This window comes from Electrona antarctica (genome assembly GCF_951216825.1).
Source record: "Electrona antarctica genome assembly, chromosome: 5".
Taxonomy (NCBI): Eukaryota; Metazoa; Chordata; class Actinopteri; order Myctophiformes; family Myctophidae; genus Electrona; species Electrona antarctica.
The window spans coordinates 58,579,055-58,598,785 of record NC_136810.1 but is presented as its reverse complement, the minus strand read 5'-3'; the positions used below and the strand labels follow the sequence as shown (position 1 = coordinate 58,598,785).

General features: G+C 43.6%; 1 protein-coding gene and 1 long non-coding RNA gene across 2 annotated transcripts; both read left to right on the top strand.

The window, feature by feature from the left end:
- The first annotated feature begins 503 nt into the window (after nt 1-503).
- On the top strand, nt 504-4,704 carry LOC306923548 (uncharacterized protein). The gene is made up of 2 exons (XM_079501721.1): nt 504-525; nt 3,599-4,704. The coding sequence occupies exon 2, from the start codon at nt 3,692-3,694 to the stop codon at nt 4,700-4,702; it is 1,011 nt and encodes a 336-aa protein (XP_079357847.1). The 5' UTR covers nt 504-525; nt 3,599-3,691; the 3' UTR covers nt 4,703-4,704.
- A 3,154-nt stretch (nt 4,705-7,858) lies between these two features.
- LOC306923557 lies at nt 7,859-19,423 on the top strand. Its single transcript, XR_013790081.1, has 3 exons — nt 7,859-7,952; nt 15,615-15,739; nt 19,315-19,423. It is a non-coding gene; the product is annotated as an uncharacterized lncRNA (long non-coding RNA).
- Nucleotides 19,424-19,731: the final 308 nt, after the last annotated feature.

Below are 19,731 nucleotides of genomic sequence, written 5' to 3'. Positions count from 1 at the left end.
TACGAAAAGCTTGAATTATCCTTTCTATCTGCAAAGTTTTTGTTTCATAAAAGTCCACCATAGAAACATTATGAGCTACTTTCTGTCAAGAAACGCCCTGCATTTGATTATGTCAGAGTTTGGAAGTGTTTGTTTTCAATAACACAACATTTTGCTGCCTCCTGCATTATGTGACATTTAGAAACAGGTGGTACGCAGGACGGTTGAGTGATTTCCAACGAGTGCTTCCAAACTCCAACACTCCATGCTGCTCAATGTTTTGCCACTAAGTCTAGATGAGGGGGGCGTGTCCTGAGGGGAAAAGCATGCATGTGCACCCTCTCTATTCCTTGAGCTTTTGGGCCTGTGGCTCCCCGGCTATATGAGCTGAGAGAAGGGAGGAGTGGCTATATGAGCTGAGAGAAGGGAGGAGTGGCTATATGAGCTGAGAGAAGGGAGGAGTGGCTTGCACTTGCCAGACTTTAAGAGGAGCGCTGTCAACTCTGTGCTGGTTCAGACAGTCTGGAACACCGACATAATAACACAGTAAGTCACTTTACCTCTCTCTCATCATGATACAGTCTGTTGTTCTCTATAGCAATAGTTCTCAAAGTGGGACTGATAAGTAAAATATGATAAGAAAAATACTTTTTTAAATATTACTCGATAACCATGAGGAATCCAATGAATCAATGAATATTACCTTTAAACTATAGTAAGAATCAGGAAGATATGAGTACACTGTCCCTTTAGTTACCAAGGCAGATAATACTTTTTTTTTTTTAAAGAACCCCAAATATGGTAATTTAGAGAACTAATCCAAAGGTTAGATAATTTAGTGAAGGTTCTTCAATTAGAGAATACAAGTATTGTGACTGAGATTCAGAAATGACATCGCATATAAGTTTGGTTACAAAAAATAGTTCTGAAGCATTGTCCATGGCTTTACCCATTTTGGGTGGGAACCCCTTTTGGTTTTAGCATTATGTTATGCTTTAGCTATTGAAAAATAGCAGATCTACAAGCTCATAGCGCGCCACCGAGTGGCGCGCTATGAGCTTGTAGGTCTGCAATCATTAACATGGTGAAACACATCTTGATGACATCATCGAGATGTGTTTCACCATGTTAATGATTTTTTTCAGACCTCTCGAGACTCTAGTTCTAGGAAACACAGAATGGGGGAACTTTTTATTATTTCCACACAACAGCTCTAAGGTACATTAATGACATAGTAACGATTGACATAGCTTTTTCAGAAAACTGTCATGATGTAGAAGACATTTATAGAATCTGATCTCAGGTCAAAATGGGTTAAAGGTAAGCTATGGCCATCAGGTCACGCCATGCTGGAGTGACCGAGTGTGAGTGAGCGAGTGGCCGAGATCTTTGGGTATTGGAATTTGGCTTATGAGAGCGATATGAGCCTTGCTTCCCTTCACCCAGTTCTATGACCTCTTCTCACAGTCAGAGATGTTTTTGAGGCGATATAGCCTACTGTAGGCCTCCAGGTTTAATGTTTGTTTTTAGTCCAATGTTTGTTTTAAAAACGCCATTGACAATAAACTTTTACTTTTTTACTTTATTTGTTTATTTGGACAGGACAATGCATATTAATGGACGTCACACATGGACGTAAATACACCGGATATAGCACAGTTGCTAATTTTCATCCGCAGTCCTCGCAGGAAACACAAAACGGAAAAAACAGACAGTCAAACAGTGGAATACATTTACATAACATTACATAGGGAACACAGCATTAAAAAAAAATACACCTAAAATAATCACGAATGGTTGCAGCTTTGGTTTTCAAGCAACCATTTTTTCAGATTGCATTTAAAAGAGGGAAATGTAGCACAATCCCTTTATACGCAGAGGAAGGCCATTCCATGCTACACAACCCTGTACTGAGAGGACATTTTGGCAGAATGTTGTTTGCCGGTGCGGCACTTAATTCGCAGTCTCCTCGAGTGGTGGCTCTGGTACTGATTCCCCTATCGGGCTTTCGTTTAATGAATTCACATGAATTCACAAAGATAATTTAATTTATTAAGTTTGTTTTGACACTGTTTGTTTTACTGTCATCATCAGTACATCACCTTACCTAATCTATACCGAATTCCCTCCTCGATGTTGTATGATGATGATACAGAATCACACGGGTGTGATTCTTGTTGTTTGCATAGTATTAAATGATTCGTGGCTCCCCTTTTTTGTAACAACAACACGGCTATCATGGCAACACATGGCCACGCTATCTTAAATGGCAGCTGTGAGAGGGCTAGAAAGGGAGAATGCAAGGTCACTGCTGTAGAGAACTCAGATTAAAGGACAACTTTAGTTTTTTTCAACCAAGGTTCATGTTTTAGGTTGTTATTAGAGAAAGTAAAAGATGAGTGTTATTTCTTTTTCATTTGCTGCTTTCTTTTGTTTTAGGGATCTTCGCTGTTTTTGACAGGGGGGCGGGGGCATTCGAGCATGGGGCTAAATATGTATTTCTTTACAACATTTTAGAGCGTTTTTTTTATTATTATTTACTATAGTCCTACTATAGTCCAATAAATTACATCTGGCCACAAAATATCACAGGATCTACTGAATGTGAAGGTAGCCTACTGGGGGGAAGCCACACTGTGTGTCAAAGGCTCAATATGTCAGTTTGACACATTCAGTAGATCCCGTGATCTTTTGTGGCCAGATGTAATTTCTTGGACTATAGTAGGACTATAGTAAATAATAAAAAAATAAATTGCTATAACATTTTGTAAAGAAATACATATTTAGCCCCATGCTCGAATGCCCCCGCCCCCTGTCAAAAACTGCTAAAATCCCTAAAATTAAAAAAGAAATACACTTTCTCAACCTAAAACATGAACCTTGGTTGAAAAAAAACTAAAGTTGTCCTTTAAGGTCTAGTATTGTGTTGAGCTATGGCCATCAAGAACATGAAATCAACGTGACATGATGACATCAAATAGGGGTGGAATGGAAACAACATACTGTAGTCACAAACTATCACAAAATAGGCTACTGGAGTAAAATGATTAGGGATGAAACCAGACATATTTGATATGACATGGAGAAACATGGGACTGATATGACATGGAGAAACATGGGACTGATATGACATGGAGAAACATGGGACTGTTTAAACAAAACATCCATTAGGGACTACTGTAGTTGCTCCATTACATGCTGTTTTTTTTTTCTTCCTGAGCCTTTGGACTTTGGAAACAGTCTAAACTCTAAAGGCAGAAGCTCTCAAAGTATAACAACAACGCAGTCAGTGCACTTAGGTGTGTGTGCGTGTGTGTGTGTGTGTGTGTGTGTGTGTGTGTGTGTGTGTGTGTGTGTGTGTGTGTGTGTGTGTGTGCGTGTGCTTTTTTTCAAGAGGCCATTTACAAGAAATTCACAAGAAACAAGAAAGAACTGGAAAATCAGCCTATTCGTGAGTTTTCGGGTGCATTTACATTAAGTTGTGCGAAATGAGACACAAGTTCTATGGGCGTCTGGTTAGCGTTGCAGTGTCAGACACATTACTGTATGTGTACACTGAATTAAAAGTGCATGCACTCAGTCTTTTTGGACCCTAATTGTTTCAACTTCTTCCATCAAGGTTGCTCCTCATAGTCTTCATCTTCATTTGGACCGGGGCTTGTTGAGGAGAGACTGACAGGAGCAGGCCAGAGGATCCAGAGGAGCCTCAAAGATGTCATTTCTTAGCTTTCTCTCCGACGTCTGCGATAGCATCCCCGTCGTCGGTCACGTCAAAGGAGTCATCCACGACATCGCCGGAGACGACGACGCGGCCAGGAGATCCTACGTGTCCGCCACCAGAAGCACCATGGTGCTGGGAGGCGGGGCGGTGGGGAGCCTGCTCGGCCCCGCGGGAGCCGCCGTGGCGGCCATGTACGCCGGGGCCCTGACGGACACGGTGGCGTCTGCCGTGACCAAGGAACCGGTGGGAATCTACAGGAACATCCAGAGACTCGGAGACGCAGAGGACGTGGGAGACGTGATCGTGGGCGTGGGGAGAATGGGCCTGGGCCTCGGCTTGGACGCCATGGGCGGGGTTTCGATCGGGGCGGCGACCGCGTCCATCGCACAGGGGTCGACAAAACAGCTGCTGACATCGGCATCGAAAACGGCATTGAAGCTCGGTGCGGGAGGACAAGCGGTCAAGCATGGTGCAGTCGGGGTGGGCACGCAAATGCTGAATCGGGATCATCGTAGTAGTAGTAGTAGTGGTGCCCCAGATAATGATCCTAGCGATGACCTCAGTGACGTCAGTGACCTCAGTGATGACGAAGAGGAGAAAAGAAAGAAAAAACTTTTGAACGATGCAGAACTAAAAGGATATATCTATGTGTTCGTAGGCGAGGACGGATCGATCAAAATCGGCATGACCAACAGAGACATATTGAAAAGACTTGATGAACACAAGAGAAAGGATAAGATACAACAAAACTCTTATATTATGGTGTATAGGCTAGGTGGGTATGTGAGATGGGCAGAGACAACGATCCTCAATGACGTGAACATAAAGCGTGCGAGTCTTGAATCGGCGGCAGGGCGCAGAACCGAAAATCTGGACAGCCGGATGATCGGATGGGAGGAGGTTAATGTCATCATTGAACGAGTCTGTGGGCAAACCTACAGGTATGAGGAAAAGAGACGGTATTATCACAAGACAAAAAAAGATATGATAGTGCGCCGGTAGCACTTTACCACCGAGTGGCGCGCTGCGAGCTTGTAGGTCTGCTATTTTTGAAAAATCGTGAAAATACGGCACAAATCTTTGATTATATATATTCTTTCAGAAGACTTTTTTTTTGAATTTCGACATCAGGCCTAAATGGGTTAACGTAATTGTAATTAATATTAATTAAGCTCTAATAAGACACTTCCCATTACTTGAATGACGTCACACACAAAGCCACACAGAAATTATGGCCCTGAGAAGTGTACTTTCTGTCGCAGTACATTTGCACATATACGATACATGCAATTTGGCCTCTGTATTTACCAGGGGTGGAAATAGTACTCAAAAGTAAAAGTATAAATATTGCATTGTAGATGTACTCAGAAGTAAGAGTGCCGTATTAAAAATGTACTAGAAGTACAAAAGTATCTGCATCAAAATGTACTTAAAGTACTAAAAGTAATGGTACTCATATTGCAGCTATTTTCAAATGGCCTCTCTCTACAACAGACTCCAGTGAACAGTGGTGGAAAAAGTACTCAATTGTTTTACTTAAGTAAAAGTACCAATACTGCAATTTAGAACTACTTCGTTACAAGTAAAAGTACGGAATTGAAAATGTACAAAAGTATCGGCATCAAAATATACTTAAAGCACTAAAAGTAAAAGTACTCATTGTGCAGAATGTGCCATTTCACAAGTTCAAAATGTGTACAAAATATATTGAAAATAGCAGATCTACAAGCTCACAATGTGTCATTACTGTCTCTGCATAAGTTATTCTGTATGTGTTAGGAAGCCTTAAAGAGGGAGTGCCACAATATTTCTATTTTTCCAGTTTTTCATGTGTCTATGACGTGACAGTACTTCATTAGACACCCTGGAGTCGTTTTTATGTGCAATGGTGTATTAACTTTGTATTTAGGGTTTCTTCCTGGAAGCTGAACCCTTGACAGTCAAACGGGGCAATGAAATAAACAGTAATGGCCTGGGCCATGGCTCAGTGGTCCAGGCACCTTGGCTGGTAATCCAGTCTGGCAGTGTGCCGCGGGTTCGACTCCCGATCCCACCGGCATGTCTTCCCCCAATCTCTCTCCCCATTTCCTGTCAGCCTACTGTCTGTCCCTCCATAAAATATATAAAATAAAGGCAAAAGCCACAAAAAAAAACATTAAAAAAAAGAAAACAGTAATATAGTGACATCACACTATCAGCCCCTCCCCTAACCCCTCCCCCTTTATCATACAACTACAGCTGTGGGTGCGGCTTCAGTTCAGGTGGATCACCACCCACCAGGCAAACCAGGCATACTTAATGAACTGGTGGGCGTGCCCACAAAAAAAACACATTTTAACAAATACTGTACACTTTTTTGAAAAAATTATACCTCCTTATATAACAATAATTAAGACCTGATCATGTTTTAGGGTGGAAAAAAATCACGGCACTCCATCTTTAAGTATAAAAACTCTTATATTTCATATTGATGTATTGTGGCTTAAATTTGAGGCCTACTACCAGTATTGCCTGTATGTTCTTGCCACTATAGTCTTCTGACTAGCATTTTGCTCTGGGCTGTATGGTTAATATAGACCGACTTTGCTGTGAGCTTTGTGGAGGGAATAAAAGCATAAAAGAAAGAACAATGTGTTTCCAATGTGCTTATTAGGATAAGGATTTGTGCTGATGATTTGTGTGAGCACTGGGAAATGAGCTTGTGGGAGGATAAGAGGATAGAGGAAGTGGATGGTAAATGGTGCATTTATATAGCGCCTTTATCCAAGGCGCTTTACATATAGATTGTGCATTACATTCACCCATTCACACACATTCATACACCGATGGCGGCGGAAACCATGCAAGGCACCAATTACCTGCACATCGGGAGCAATTAGGGGTTTAGTGTCTTGCTCAAGGACACTTCGACACTAACTCTGGGGGAGCCCGGGTTCGAACTGGCAACACACACGCGCACTCACACACACACTCACACACTAATATAGAAGTGTATATTTGTACGTCTCTAAATATTCTGATGAATTGAAAATGGTGGACCCTGTAGTAAACAAGTGTAATGCTTTATCAGTGTGTCGTCCACAGTCTTTGTATTGAGTCGTGCTTTCATGTGAAATGTATCCATATTCTGCAAACTGTTAATACATTTTCAATCAATCAATCAATCAATCAATCAATCAATCAATCAATCAATCAATCAATCAATCAAACTCACTCATCCCCAGTACAGAGAATGTCGATGCTCCATACTCACCAGCAGGTGGAGTCATGCACCAACATGGAATTAAGCAGAATGGGAAGCTTATGAAAGTGTCTATTAACTGAAATCAGGGTTGTTTTTGGCAGCAAATTTAGATTTTAGTTTTAGTCATAGTCTCTTCAATGGTTTTAATTTAGTTTCAGTCACATTTTTGTCACCTGGAATGTTTTAGTGTTTAGTCTAAGTTTTAGTCGACTAAATGTCAGAAGATTTTTGTCGACTGAATCTACAGGTGATTTAGTCGACTACAATGTATTTTGGTGGGCCTTGATGCCGTCGTAATGACTGTTTTTACACTTGCTGAAAATAGCAGATCTACAAGCTCACAACGCGTCGCAGCGCGACACGTTGTGAGCTCTGACACTGGTCTGACACATTGTATAATAGTCGTTCAGATTTAATCAATTGGTGAGTTTGTGGTGTTTGCATGGAGATACATTATTAATTGAATAATTCAAGTAATTACTATATTATTAAATGAATCAGCCACTCATCATATTGTCACTTACTTACTCAGTTTGATTCCCTTTTTTTTGCCATGCAGAGGTCTTAAGATTTATTTAATTTGAGCTGAACACATTCTCCTGAAACCTCTGGTATCTGGCAACCCTGTGAGACCTCCTGTGCTCACACTGTACTGTACTGTACTGTACTGTACTGTACTGTACTGTACTGTACTGTACTGTACTGTACTGTACTGTACTGTACTGTACTGTACTGTACTGTACTGTACTGATTCTGCTGACTGTAACCTCTGGTATCTGGCAACCCGACCATTGTGCTGACTAGACTGGGGACTTCTTTTTTTCTGGTATCTGGCAACCCCTGTACACACAAGAGGAAAACCCTGAGCTGATGATCGATGTGATCAATGGAGCCGACAGACAGACAGACAGACAGTCACAGACAGACAGAGAGACATCTACAACAATGCTGCTGCTTAACCTGGATGATCTGACTCACTTTGGGACTATAACTTGTTGTTAAAAGCAGGTAAATACATTTTTAAGATTGATATTAAAATGCCACCACAGCTTGTTGACTCACTGCATGTTGTGGTTTTGTAAAGTCACATTATATTAGAGTGCACTGACAGACACAGATCTGACGAGAAGATTATAGGAACCCAAGCAGGTTGCTGCTGCTAGCTGGTCATGCTAACTTGTAGCTACACTGACATATGGGTGTGTGGTGGTGGTGGTGGTGTGTGTGTGTGTGTAATGTTGTTACAGTTACATTGTTTCACTTTGATCAAAAACACATCAAACACAGCATCGCCATTATTAATTATTAGCTGAGCTGTCATTTGTTTTTGTTGTGGTCTGAATGGTAAAGTACAGTTAGCCTGGCTAAATGAAGGGGGGTTGTAGAACGGTGTTGCACGGGGAAATAAATAAATAAATAAAGAACGGATCTACAAGCTGTCAACGCGTCTCGGACAGGACGCGTTGACAGCTTGTAGATCTGTTCTCTCTTTTTTTTTTAGCCGGGGTGACGCTCGCGAGAAATGTAACTGTACTGTATGAAATAAATGTCACAAAAACCAGGCGTTGATGCTCGATAGATGTTTGTGTATAGGGATGTGATCTATCTATCTATCTATCTATCTATCTATCTATCTATCTATCTATCTATCTATCTATCTATCTATCTATCTATCTATCTATCTGTGAATCACTGAATCAATGAAGCTATGTGTCTGTCTGTCTGTCTGTCTGTCTGTCTGTTGCTAGTAGATAAAGTGATATATAAAGTACACACACACACACACACACACACACACACATGGGTAAAGTATTGTTTATTTTAAGCCTTGTACTGAGCACCAAATATCTGACAGCACGTGTTAACACCAGTAACCATTCCTATAGGAATGACTACCTTAGGTATGTTCTTTTTTATTTTTACATGATTTTGTCATATTGTTGGCAATGCGTGAGTAGTTGTGGGCTACCTGCCCAGTCCATGATGTGCATCACAAGAATAATTCTAGTGATAATTCAAAGTGACAGTATGACACAATGCTTCCCTGTTACAGCAAGTGAATTATGTCATTATGGGCATTTGGTCCGCTGTGACATCGTGCTACAGCCTGCCAGAGATGTGTCATTGCTGATCATGGGTTTATTTTTCAGACATGCATGTATTATGTCTAGTGATGCACCGAATATTTGGCCGCAGAAAATATTCGGCAGAAAATATTCGGCAGAAAATGTCTAAAAATGCGTTTTCTGCCCTATTCGGTTTCGGCCCGAATAGGCAGAAAATATATCACCGAATAGTGTATGCAATGAATGCATTCAAAAGAGCTGATTAAATGTTTTATGGACCCATAATAGTGATTATTATTTAAGGTACGTTTTGCCATAACCATTTATTTTGCCATAAATCAGGTAGTAAAAAAAATATATAATATTAATCATATTCGGATATTCGGTATTCGGTTCTCGGCCAACTGTTTCCTATATTCGGTATTCGGTTTCGGCCAAGAATTTCCCTTTCGGTGCATCCCTAGTATTGTCCACAGCATTGGTTCTCAAAGTGGGGTCCGGGAGTCGGGGACCCCCCCCCCCCCAGCTGAGGGGGTTCCCAAGAAGGACGGGTGGTTTTGATCAATCTATGTTTAACGACATTACAGTGGATTTCTATTGAGGAACTATAAGGCGCGATAAAATAAAAAAAAATAAAACATATCAAATATCATTCTACATGTTGAATAGAGCAACTTAAAGACTGTCTGTCTGATGTGCATGCACAGAAGCCTGAGTAGACGTTACAAGACTTGTGTTAGGGAAGTGAAATACCCCTAAAATAAACCATGGTGGTTTTGCTATAGTCAAGTATGGTGTTGACTTGAGGGCCTTTCTGTGTGGAGTACGTTTGCATGTTGTCCTCCCCGTGTCCCCTATAGGTAGTGGTACCCTCACAAAACACATGCAGTAGTCCTGGTCTCTAATACAGCCTCCCCCTGGTCAGCCGGGGCGCCTGATGGAGGGGAAAAGAAATGGTTGGATTGGAAATTATTAACGCGTTCCTTCCACATGCTATGGCCAACCGGGGAAACTTCCCCCTGTCAGGTGAAAAGAAGCGGCCGCCTGCTCACTCCTCATGCATTGAAGGAAGCTCAGTTCGGGGCTCTGGGCTCTCCCAGGTTGGCAGAGGGAGGGTAGCGCCCAGCATTACAGTTTAGGCAACTGGCACCGGGTGAAAATGGGTTACAAAAATTGTGGGATAAAGAAATAAAAAGTCTGGTGTTGAGGAATTTTAACTTAGCCCATTTTTTGGCAGGAACCCCTTTTGGTGTTTTACTTTTAAGCATTATGCTATACTTTAGCTATTGAAAAATAGCACCGAGTGCCGCGCTATATGAGCTTGTAGGTCTGCTATTTTTGAAAAATCGTGAAAATGTGGTGCAAATCTTTGAATATGTATTCTTTCAGAGCCAACTCATATCATATCATAACTCATATCTTTGCTTCTGGGTGGGGGTCACTGGAACGACATTTTCAGATGGGGGTCGGCGGCCAATTACATTATAATCTTGGGGGTCCTTGACATGAAAATGTTTGAGAACGACTGACATGGGGTTTTTCAGCAAACAGTTAAAGACATGCCAGTGGCTGGTGCATTGTACACACACACACACACACACACACACACACACACACACACACACACACACACACACACACACACACACACACACACACACGTGACATCCCCTGTAAAGTGTGGATTTCTGCTGCTGTTGTTTTGGACTGTCATTTCTGACTGAGTGCAGCATGCTCCTTTTTAGTTAGAGACTTGACGCGTCGCAAATAAATACTTGCCGTCATGTCTCCCCGACTGTTCAAGAAGCCGTCTCTCATTTTTCCACGGCCGCCATGACATAGCACTCAGTTTTCAGCTTAAAAATGAGTGGGGGGGTGGAATGGAAATTCCATTGGCTCCAGAAAATGTGCCGTGAGCCTGAGGATCACGAGTGAGAGGAGAGGTTCTTACTCTCCGGTTGGGTTTCTCAAGGCCCAGTAGACCAGGCCAGTCACATGGCACATTCTTAAAGCGTTTTCTGATGCTGAGCAGAGATGAACTGTCGTGTGGTCGGTGTGTGTGTGTGTGTGTGTGTGTGTGTGACGTTCTTCTCACCACGCTTAGCTTTACCATAATATACTGCAGCTCAGTCAGTGTGAGGAGAAGGTATTTTTCTGCTGTCTGCTGCCACAGAGCTCTGGAAACTCTTTGGCAGTGCTGCTGCGAGGCATGACTGACATGACGATACACCTTTGACCGCGTGCAGGTCAAACAAGTATAGTACGTAAGTATAAATGGTCACAGATGATAGAGACTTGTTGATGTGGCCTCTTCTTGAACGCTTGGATGGAAGCCACAGGTTTGATACAGGACAGCAATGGCATACCTTTTATTTAAGGGGGTGTAACTGAAATGTTTTTTTTTTAACCCATTTTGACCTGAGATCAGATTCTAAAAATGTCTTCTACATCCTGACAGTTTTCTGAAAAAGCTATGTTTCTATGTCAGTCGTTCTTCGATTTTTCAAAAATAGCAGACCTACAAGCTCGTAGCGCGCCACTCGGTGGTGCACTATGAGCTCGTAGCGCGCCACTCGGTGGCGCGCTATGAGCTTGTAGATCTGCTATTTTTCAATAGCTAAAGCATAACATAATGCTAACACCAAAAGGGGTTAAACAGAAAATACATTTTCAGGTCTGGATACCAACTTCACCAAATCAGGAGAGAGGGGATTGATTGAGTGAAATTGGAATTCCACCTGCATTAATTTTTAGTATAGTAAAGAGCTGACGAGATGTAACGGGGAGATGGTGTTACTGAACACTTTAGCAATGATTTACTGTCACACAAAAAAAAGTTTTAATGAACTAAAGATACGTTGAGAGTTACTACAAGACGGATTACAAACTATATTTATGATCAATGTCCAGTAAATAGTTTTATGTGATTCAACGTTTTAAGAAATGTTGGCCACATATTTGTATGACCGGGCCAAATCAAATGCCTTTATTATGTGTTACATCTTTTCTCAAACCAGTTAATTAACACATTTTGTGCCCAAGACGTCTGTGGGTATTACCGCACGTGCATAGCCCAAGACGTCTGTGGACGTCTTTGAAAAAAAAAAAAAAAAGATATATATATATATATATATATATATATATATTCTCGCCATTGAGAATGCATTTGGCGTTTAAATTAAATAACTCAGAAACTATAAAACATTTCAAAGTAAAAAGTTCCAGCATGTGTCTCCACAGTCAGCTGAATTATAAAAAATGTGAATGTTTTTTCTAGGTGAAAGTGATTTTTGGCAGTTTTGCGTGGGCTCTCAATGTGTTAGGAATTAGCATCTTGTCATGCAACAATGGATAGCCTTTCTTCTACAAGCTTCATATTATGTATTGTCTAATGTTTAGGTTATATTCTTTCCATTCGTCTTTGTACCATTTTCACAGACACATCCTGTGTCACAACAGTGGCAACACCAGTAGTTTTATGACTGTCACAGTCACCCCTTCCTCTCGTCGCCCTGACGATTCTTTCGTTTTGAATCCGTTTTAGCTAATTTCATTTCCTGTGGAACTTAAAAGGGAAACTAAGGCAATTTTAAACTTGAATCCCCTTTATTTTGTGGATATGAGGATACATATATAATGAAAAAATACCCTATGTCTTCTGTGTGTTTCTCTGCACGATGTTGACATTGTGATATGATGACGGGGCACATATCTCTCTCTCTGTTGTGCTGCACAGCTGTCTCTGTGAGATAGTTAATCGGACGCAAACGGCTGTCTTCCTTCCTACTGCATGTTGCTCCAGCGCTACTCTGAGATGCTCTACGATATTGACATTTTGTCTTCTGCGCAAGACAAGATGATGTTGTCTGCACCTTCATTTACCCATTTGGGGCGGGAACCCCTTTTGGTGTATTAAAGCATTATGTTATACTTTAGCTATTGAAAAATAGCAGATCTACAAGCTCATAGCGCGGCACCGAGTGTGGCACAAATCTTTGAATATATTCTTTCAGACTTCAGAGCGAACGTTTTTAACTCAAATCTTTGCTTCTGGGGAGGTCCCTGGAACAACATATTTTCAGATGGGGGGGGCGGAGGCATATTACATATACTTTTTGGGGTCCTTGACGTGAAATATTGAGAACCACTGATACAGAAACATGAGGTTTTTCAGAAAACTGTCGGGATTTTGAAGACATTTTTTAAGGCCAAAATGGGTTAAAACCTAGCTACAGTAGCTATGATTGAATCAACACAACACACTCACTTAACCACTTTTTTCCCTCCTTTTTGTAATGTTTATTTACCCAGGGTAGGTACTGTATGCTTAGCACAAGTTCCCTTTTTTAGCAACGCCCTGCTTCACACACACACACACACACGCACGCACGCACGCACGCACGCGCGTACACACACACACTCTAAAACCTGGGAATTGACCAGTTGTTGAAGCCATTTGGACATTTACGTTATGATTTATGATTATTTATTTTGCTATGAATTATGCCTGATGAAATATGAAATGGTATTATGAAATGTTTCATCCAACCATCCATCTTCAACCGCTTATCCGTAGTCAGGTCGCGGGGGCAACAGCTTCACCAGAGTGCTCCAGACTTCCCTCTACTCTCCAGAGCAACATTGGTGACTTCCTCCTGGGGGGATCCCGAGGCGTTCCAAGGCCAGTGAGTCGATGCGTTTCCTCCAACTGCGCCTTGGTCTGCCCCCCGGGGCCTCCTCCCAGTGGGACGTGATCCTTGGTCTGCCCCGGGGTCTCCTCCCAGTGGGACGTGCCTCGAGGACCTCCCTAGGGAGACGCTCGAGAGGTATCCTAACCAGATGCCCGAACCACCTAAGCTGGCTCCTGTCCAGGCGAAGGAGCAGCGGTTCTACTCCTAGTCTCTCTCGCGTGACTGAAATGTTTTATGTTGGGCCTATTTTGTTTGTTATTGCCGCTATTAGTAATATGATGATCATTTGATTATGGTGATGTGATGTGACGTTTGCTTGTGGGTGTTGTCACACAGTCTGTGACGAGACGGGGGACTGCAGGCGATCCCAAAAGGAAACCAGAGCGGCAGGGCAAACCTTTTTTTTTAATCCCACGATTTTTCAACCGATTTTTTTCCCCCAGTGTCAATTATGTAATGTAATCCTGGGCGCTGCACTTCCTCTGCCAAACTGAGGGGGGCAGCGGACTGACCTCATGTTTCCCCGGGCCGGACGTAGCACGTGGAAGGAGCACGTTATTCCGATTTTACGGGGGCCAGTTTCGAATCGCAGCCGTCCGTATAGGTGCCCTTTGAGAGCGGTTTTGAAGGAGTCAAGGGATTCGCATGTCTTAATGACTGTTTGTAGGGCGTTCCACATTTTTGTGGCATATATAGGCAGCGAAAATAATTGAGTCCCTTGTGAGCTTGTAGATCGGCTATTTTTGGCGAACAGAATAGGGATGCTGGGGTTCATTTCAGATCACTTCACAAAAAAATGGTGTGTGTGTGCGTGTGCGGGTGCGTGTGCGCGTGCGAGCGTGCGTCTCCTCCTCGTTTTGTCTCTGCATGTCTCTCGTCCTCAGCGAGTTCCTCCAGACTCCTCAGTTCCCTATGGCCGTGTATGATGACATGTCTCTGTCTCTCCTCCTCCTCCAGAGGGAGTTCCTCCAGACTTCCCTATGGCCGTGTATGATGACTTGTCTCTGTCTGTCCTCCTCCTCCAGAGGGAGTTCCTCCAGACTTCCCTATGGCCGTGTATGATGACTTGTCTCTGTCTCTCCTCCTCCTCCAGAGGGAGTTCCTCCAGACTTCCCTATGGCCGTGTATGATGACTTGTCTCTGTCTCTCCTCCTCCTCTAGAGGGAGTTCCTCCAGACTTCCCTATGGCCGTGTATGATGAGTTGTCTCTGTCTGTCCTCCTCCTCCAGAGGGAGTTCCTCCAGACTTCCCTATGGCCGTGTATGATGACTTGTCTCTGTCTGTCTGTCCTCCTCCTCCAGAGGGAGTTCCTCCAGACTTCCCTATGGCCGTGTATGATGACTTGTCTCTGTCTCTCCTCCTCCTCCAGAGGGAGTTCCTCCAGACTTCCCTATGGCCGTGTATGATGACTTGTCTCTGTCTCTCCTCCTCCTCCAGAGGGAGTTCCTCCAGACTTCCCTATGGCCGTGTATGATGACTTGTCTCTGTCTCTCCTCCTCCTCCAGAGGGAGTTCCTCCAGACTTCCCTATGGCCGTGTATGATGACTTGTCTCTGTCTCTCCTCCTCCTCTAGAGGGAGTTCCTCCAGACTTCCCTATGGCCGTGTATGATGAGTTGTCTCTGTCTGTCCTCCTCCTCCAGAGGGAGTTCCTCCAGACTTCCCTATGGCCGTGTATGATGACTTGTCTCTGTCTCTCCTCCTCCTCCAGAGGGAGTTCCTCCAGACTTCCCTATGGCCGTGTATGATGACTTGTCTCTGTCTCTCCTCCTCCTCCAGAGGGAGTTCCTCCAGACTTCCCTATGGCCGTGTATGATGACTTGTCTCTGTCTCTCCTCCTCCTCCAGAGGGAGTTCCTCCAGACTTCCCTATGGCCGTGTATGATGACTTGTCTCTGTCTCTCCTCCTCCTCTAGAGGGAGTTCCTCCAGACTTCCCTATGGCCGTGTATGACGAGGACATCCTGAGGAACCCGTTCTACGTGGCGCTGCAGAAGCAGAGGCCAGACCTGTGCAGCCGAGTGGCCGAGCTCCATGGCATCGTGAGTAAACCAACCAACCAACGGGTTCAAGCTTCACTTGAGCAGTTGTGGGTTTTTTTTTTGAGTGGTGCAACCACTCCCTATGGAGCTATGTGTGTGTGTCTGGCTGCCTGCCTGGGTGCCTGGGTGCCTGGGTCTGAGCACGGAAATAGCATGGTTGTTTTTCACCACCTGTGCGCAACCTAACACGCACATATTAACCCATTTAGACCTGAAATCAGATTCTAAAAATGTCTTCTACATCCTGACAGTTTTCTGAAAAAGCTATGTTTCTATGTCAGTCGTTCTTCGATTCTTCAAAAATAGCAGATCTACAAGCTCGTAGCGCGCCACGAGCTTGTAGATCTGCTATTTTTCAATGGCTAAAGCATAACATAATGCTAACACCAAAAGGGGTTCCTGCCCAAAATGGTTTAACTGTATATATGATGATTTCGGGTGTGCCAGTACAGTACAGTACAGTACAGTACAGTACAGTACAGTACAGTAGAGGGACCCACACATGGTAACTCTAATTTCTCTACCGTTTCGGACGTGGGGCGGCTCGCCCGGAATCAGGCCGGCACCCTCCTGGCCATGGTCCTGTGGGTCTGGAACTTCCGGGGACCGCCCGGGGACCCCCCCCACACGGAGTTGCACCACTCACACACTCACTTATCGTGTGTGTGTGTGTGTGTGTGTGCGCGGTGTGTGTGGTGTGCGCGTGCATGCGTGGGGAAACATTGCTCTAAATGGCACAGCTGTTTAGTGGTGCACGGAGTTGCACCACTCACACACTCACTTATCGTGAAGTGTGTGTGTGTGTGTGTGCGTGTGCGTGTGCGGTGTGTGTGCGGAAACATTGCTCTAAATGGCACAGCTGTTTAGTGGTGCACGGAGTTGCACCACTCACACACTCACTTATCGTGAAGTGTGTGTGTGTGTGCGTGTGCGTGCGCGGTGTGTGTGCGGAAACATTGCTCTAAATGGCACAGCTGTTTAGTGGTGCACGGAGTTGCACCACTCACACACTCACTTATCGTGAAGTGTGTGTGTGTGTGCGTGTGCGTGCGCGGTGTGTGTGCGGAAACATTGCTCTAAATGGCACAGCTGTTTAGTGGTGCACGGAGTTGCACCACTCACACACTCACTTATCGTGCGCGTGTGCGTGTGCGTGTGCGCGCGCGCATTGCTCTAAATGGCACAGCTGTTTAGTCATGAGAGAGACGAATGGCTCCGGGCAGCAGAGTATTGTAAAAGGAATAACATGAGAGTGGAATCAGTAGCCTGGTCAGATGTTTAACCCCTTGAACCCTGAGGTAGGGCTTTAAGCAGAATAACATGAGGGTGGAATCAGTAGCCTGGTCAGATGTTTAACCACTTGAACACTGAGGTAGGGCTTTAAGCAACTAGTCGACTATTCAACTAGTCCACTAGTAAATCCACTAGTTGACCTCGTTGGTACTAGTTGATAAGAAAAAATGAAGCATTTTTTTGTTTGTTGTAGGCCTCACGATCAGCTAGATTAGTTAGTCACCAATGTACACAGTTTTTAAATGTTAAATTAGTATTATTTTATTTTACATAATAGGTAGTTAAACAACTCTACTAGTAAACTAGTCAACTAGTAAAAATCACTAGAAGTGAAAGCCCTACCTGCCCTGAGGAAGAATTATTGCGACCGCAGTTTACTATGAAATCCTGCGTGTCGCATCCGTCACGCCTCGTGACACGCTCCATGGCCAATCCAGAATTCGTGGCCACATGAAACCCCCTAGATCTCCATATATGGAGGTGGCCGGCCTGTTCTGAGTGACATCACAATGACGACTCGACCACCTCAACATAATGATAGATCTCCAGGATGATAGATCTCCAACTCTACCTTCACAACTCTTTCCAGCAACAGGCCACTGGAGACCGGACAGCAGGCTTTACCTCTTCAGGAAGCTCAGTTGTTTCAGAGCGACCTCGTCATTTAACCCATTTTGACCTGAGATCAGATCCTAGTTGGACTTTTAAGCTGCCCCGTGTGCTTCTTTTAACCTCTCAGCTGCTTACAGTTGGGTGCCACCGATATTGTCCCTTATCATTTGTCCCATTTAGGCCTGACCTCAAAATTTTAAAAATCCTTCTAAATCCTCCAGTTTTCTGAAATAAATATTTTCACGATTTTTCAAAAATAGCAGACCTACAAGCTCGTAGCGCACCACTCGGTGGCACGCTATGAGCTTGTAGATCTGCTATTTTTCAATAGCTAAATTATAACATAATGTTTAAAACACCAAAAGGGGTTCCCGCCCAAAATGGGTTAACTGTCCTTTTGCGCAGATCACGCAAACCTCAGCAAAAAGAAAAGGACAATATCGATGGCCTCCAACTGTAGGTGTCCACAGAATGTTTTAACTGTTTTTATTCTTATTTTTCTTTTTAAATATTTCTAAATATTGCTTGTAGCACTTTGAGATTTGCTTCAAATTTAAAGTGCGTTATAAATAAAATGTATTATTATTATTATTATTATTATTATTAAAATGTATTATAAATTATTGTACTTCTCCCCATCATATCATATACAGTACATTAAAGCATAAACATCTCCACCTAGAATATTTATTGTCTCCCTACTCCTATTGCCTCATCAATTTCCAATTGATCCAGAATACCATGACAACCCCCCCTATAGCGTCCCTTTTCTGGGGGCGATCTGGTGAAAACAGCCAATCTACCAGCTCCCAACGCGCCGCATCGGCGAAGAGATAATAGGGACTTTAAGCAACGACTGTTTTCTGGACGGCTCCGCTAGGCGGAAGTACGGCAGCTGTGACGCAATCGCCGTAGCTGTCAAAATCGTTAAGCAAACAGCCGCCGGCGACGGCGGCATTGGTTCCCATGTTGATGCGTCTATGCAGCATGTGTCAAACTTTCTTTTTTAAACACCCCGTCGCGCATCAGCTAACTTGCCGATATTGCTTAATTCTTACATGGGCTGGACATGATCAGCAGTGGAAAGAGGAAAGTTCTGCATGGAGCAATCTGTGTTATTGTAAAACCGTTTTAATAAACATGGTTAATATGACATTAGTGTTATTTCTTCATTCAGAGCATTCCAACACATTACACAGCATAAGAGAGGTGATGGGAGCAATCGGTGTAAATGTATGACAGCTATAATTTCAATAAACATGGTTATGACATGGCGCTGTAGACACTACGTGTAAGTGTAGGTTCTGCCGTATAGTAGAAAGGGCTGCGACGGCAAGCAGGTTTATGTATCGAGCACTGATTCATTTTCGGTTGCCGGAGCCGACTGCCGTAGCCGACGTTGCTTAACCCATTTTGGTTAGCATTATGTTATGCTTTAGCTATTGAAAAATAGCAGATCTACAAGCTATTTAGTTTCAGAGCGAGAAACAAGAGGGGACCTAGTAGTATAAAGTCCAGAGGGACTCTGGTCACTAAGTATGCGGTTTAAGACTTGCGGTTATCACTCCCAGCAATGGGAGCCTTTCTTTGAACCACGGGACGCACCAGTGAACTTAATTTGCGTCTTAACTTTCCTTCAATTATTGACGTGCTTTGTTTGTTTTGGGCAGGTTCTGGTGCCTTGCAGCGGAAGCCTGAGCCCAGGCACGTACACATCGGTCCAGTTTGACAGCTACGTTCTGAAGCCCGTGGAGGACGGCTATCGGACTCTGGATGGAAAGGTATAACGTCATCTTTATGGTCTTAAGACAAGTCATACGTGGGCAACTGGCGGCTCCGGGGGCCACATGCGGACCCCACATCACTAATGCCATCCCTTAATTTATGGACTTCTCCGCTGCTTTTTAAACGGTCCAACCCCATCTTCTCCTAAAACACCTGTGTGACCTGAACGTCAGTAGTAAATCTCATTTTGTGGATTAGGGAGTTTCTGAGAGAGTAGACTCGGAAACCCAGACGTTTTTTTTTTCCAGGGAGAAAAAAAAAGTCTGGGTCCGAGTCCACTTCAATTCGGCATAGAGTAGCGC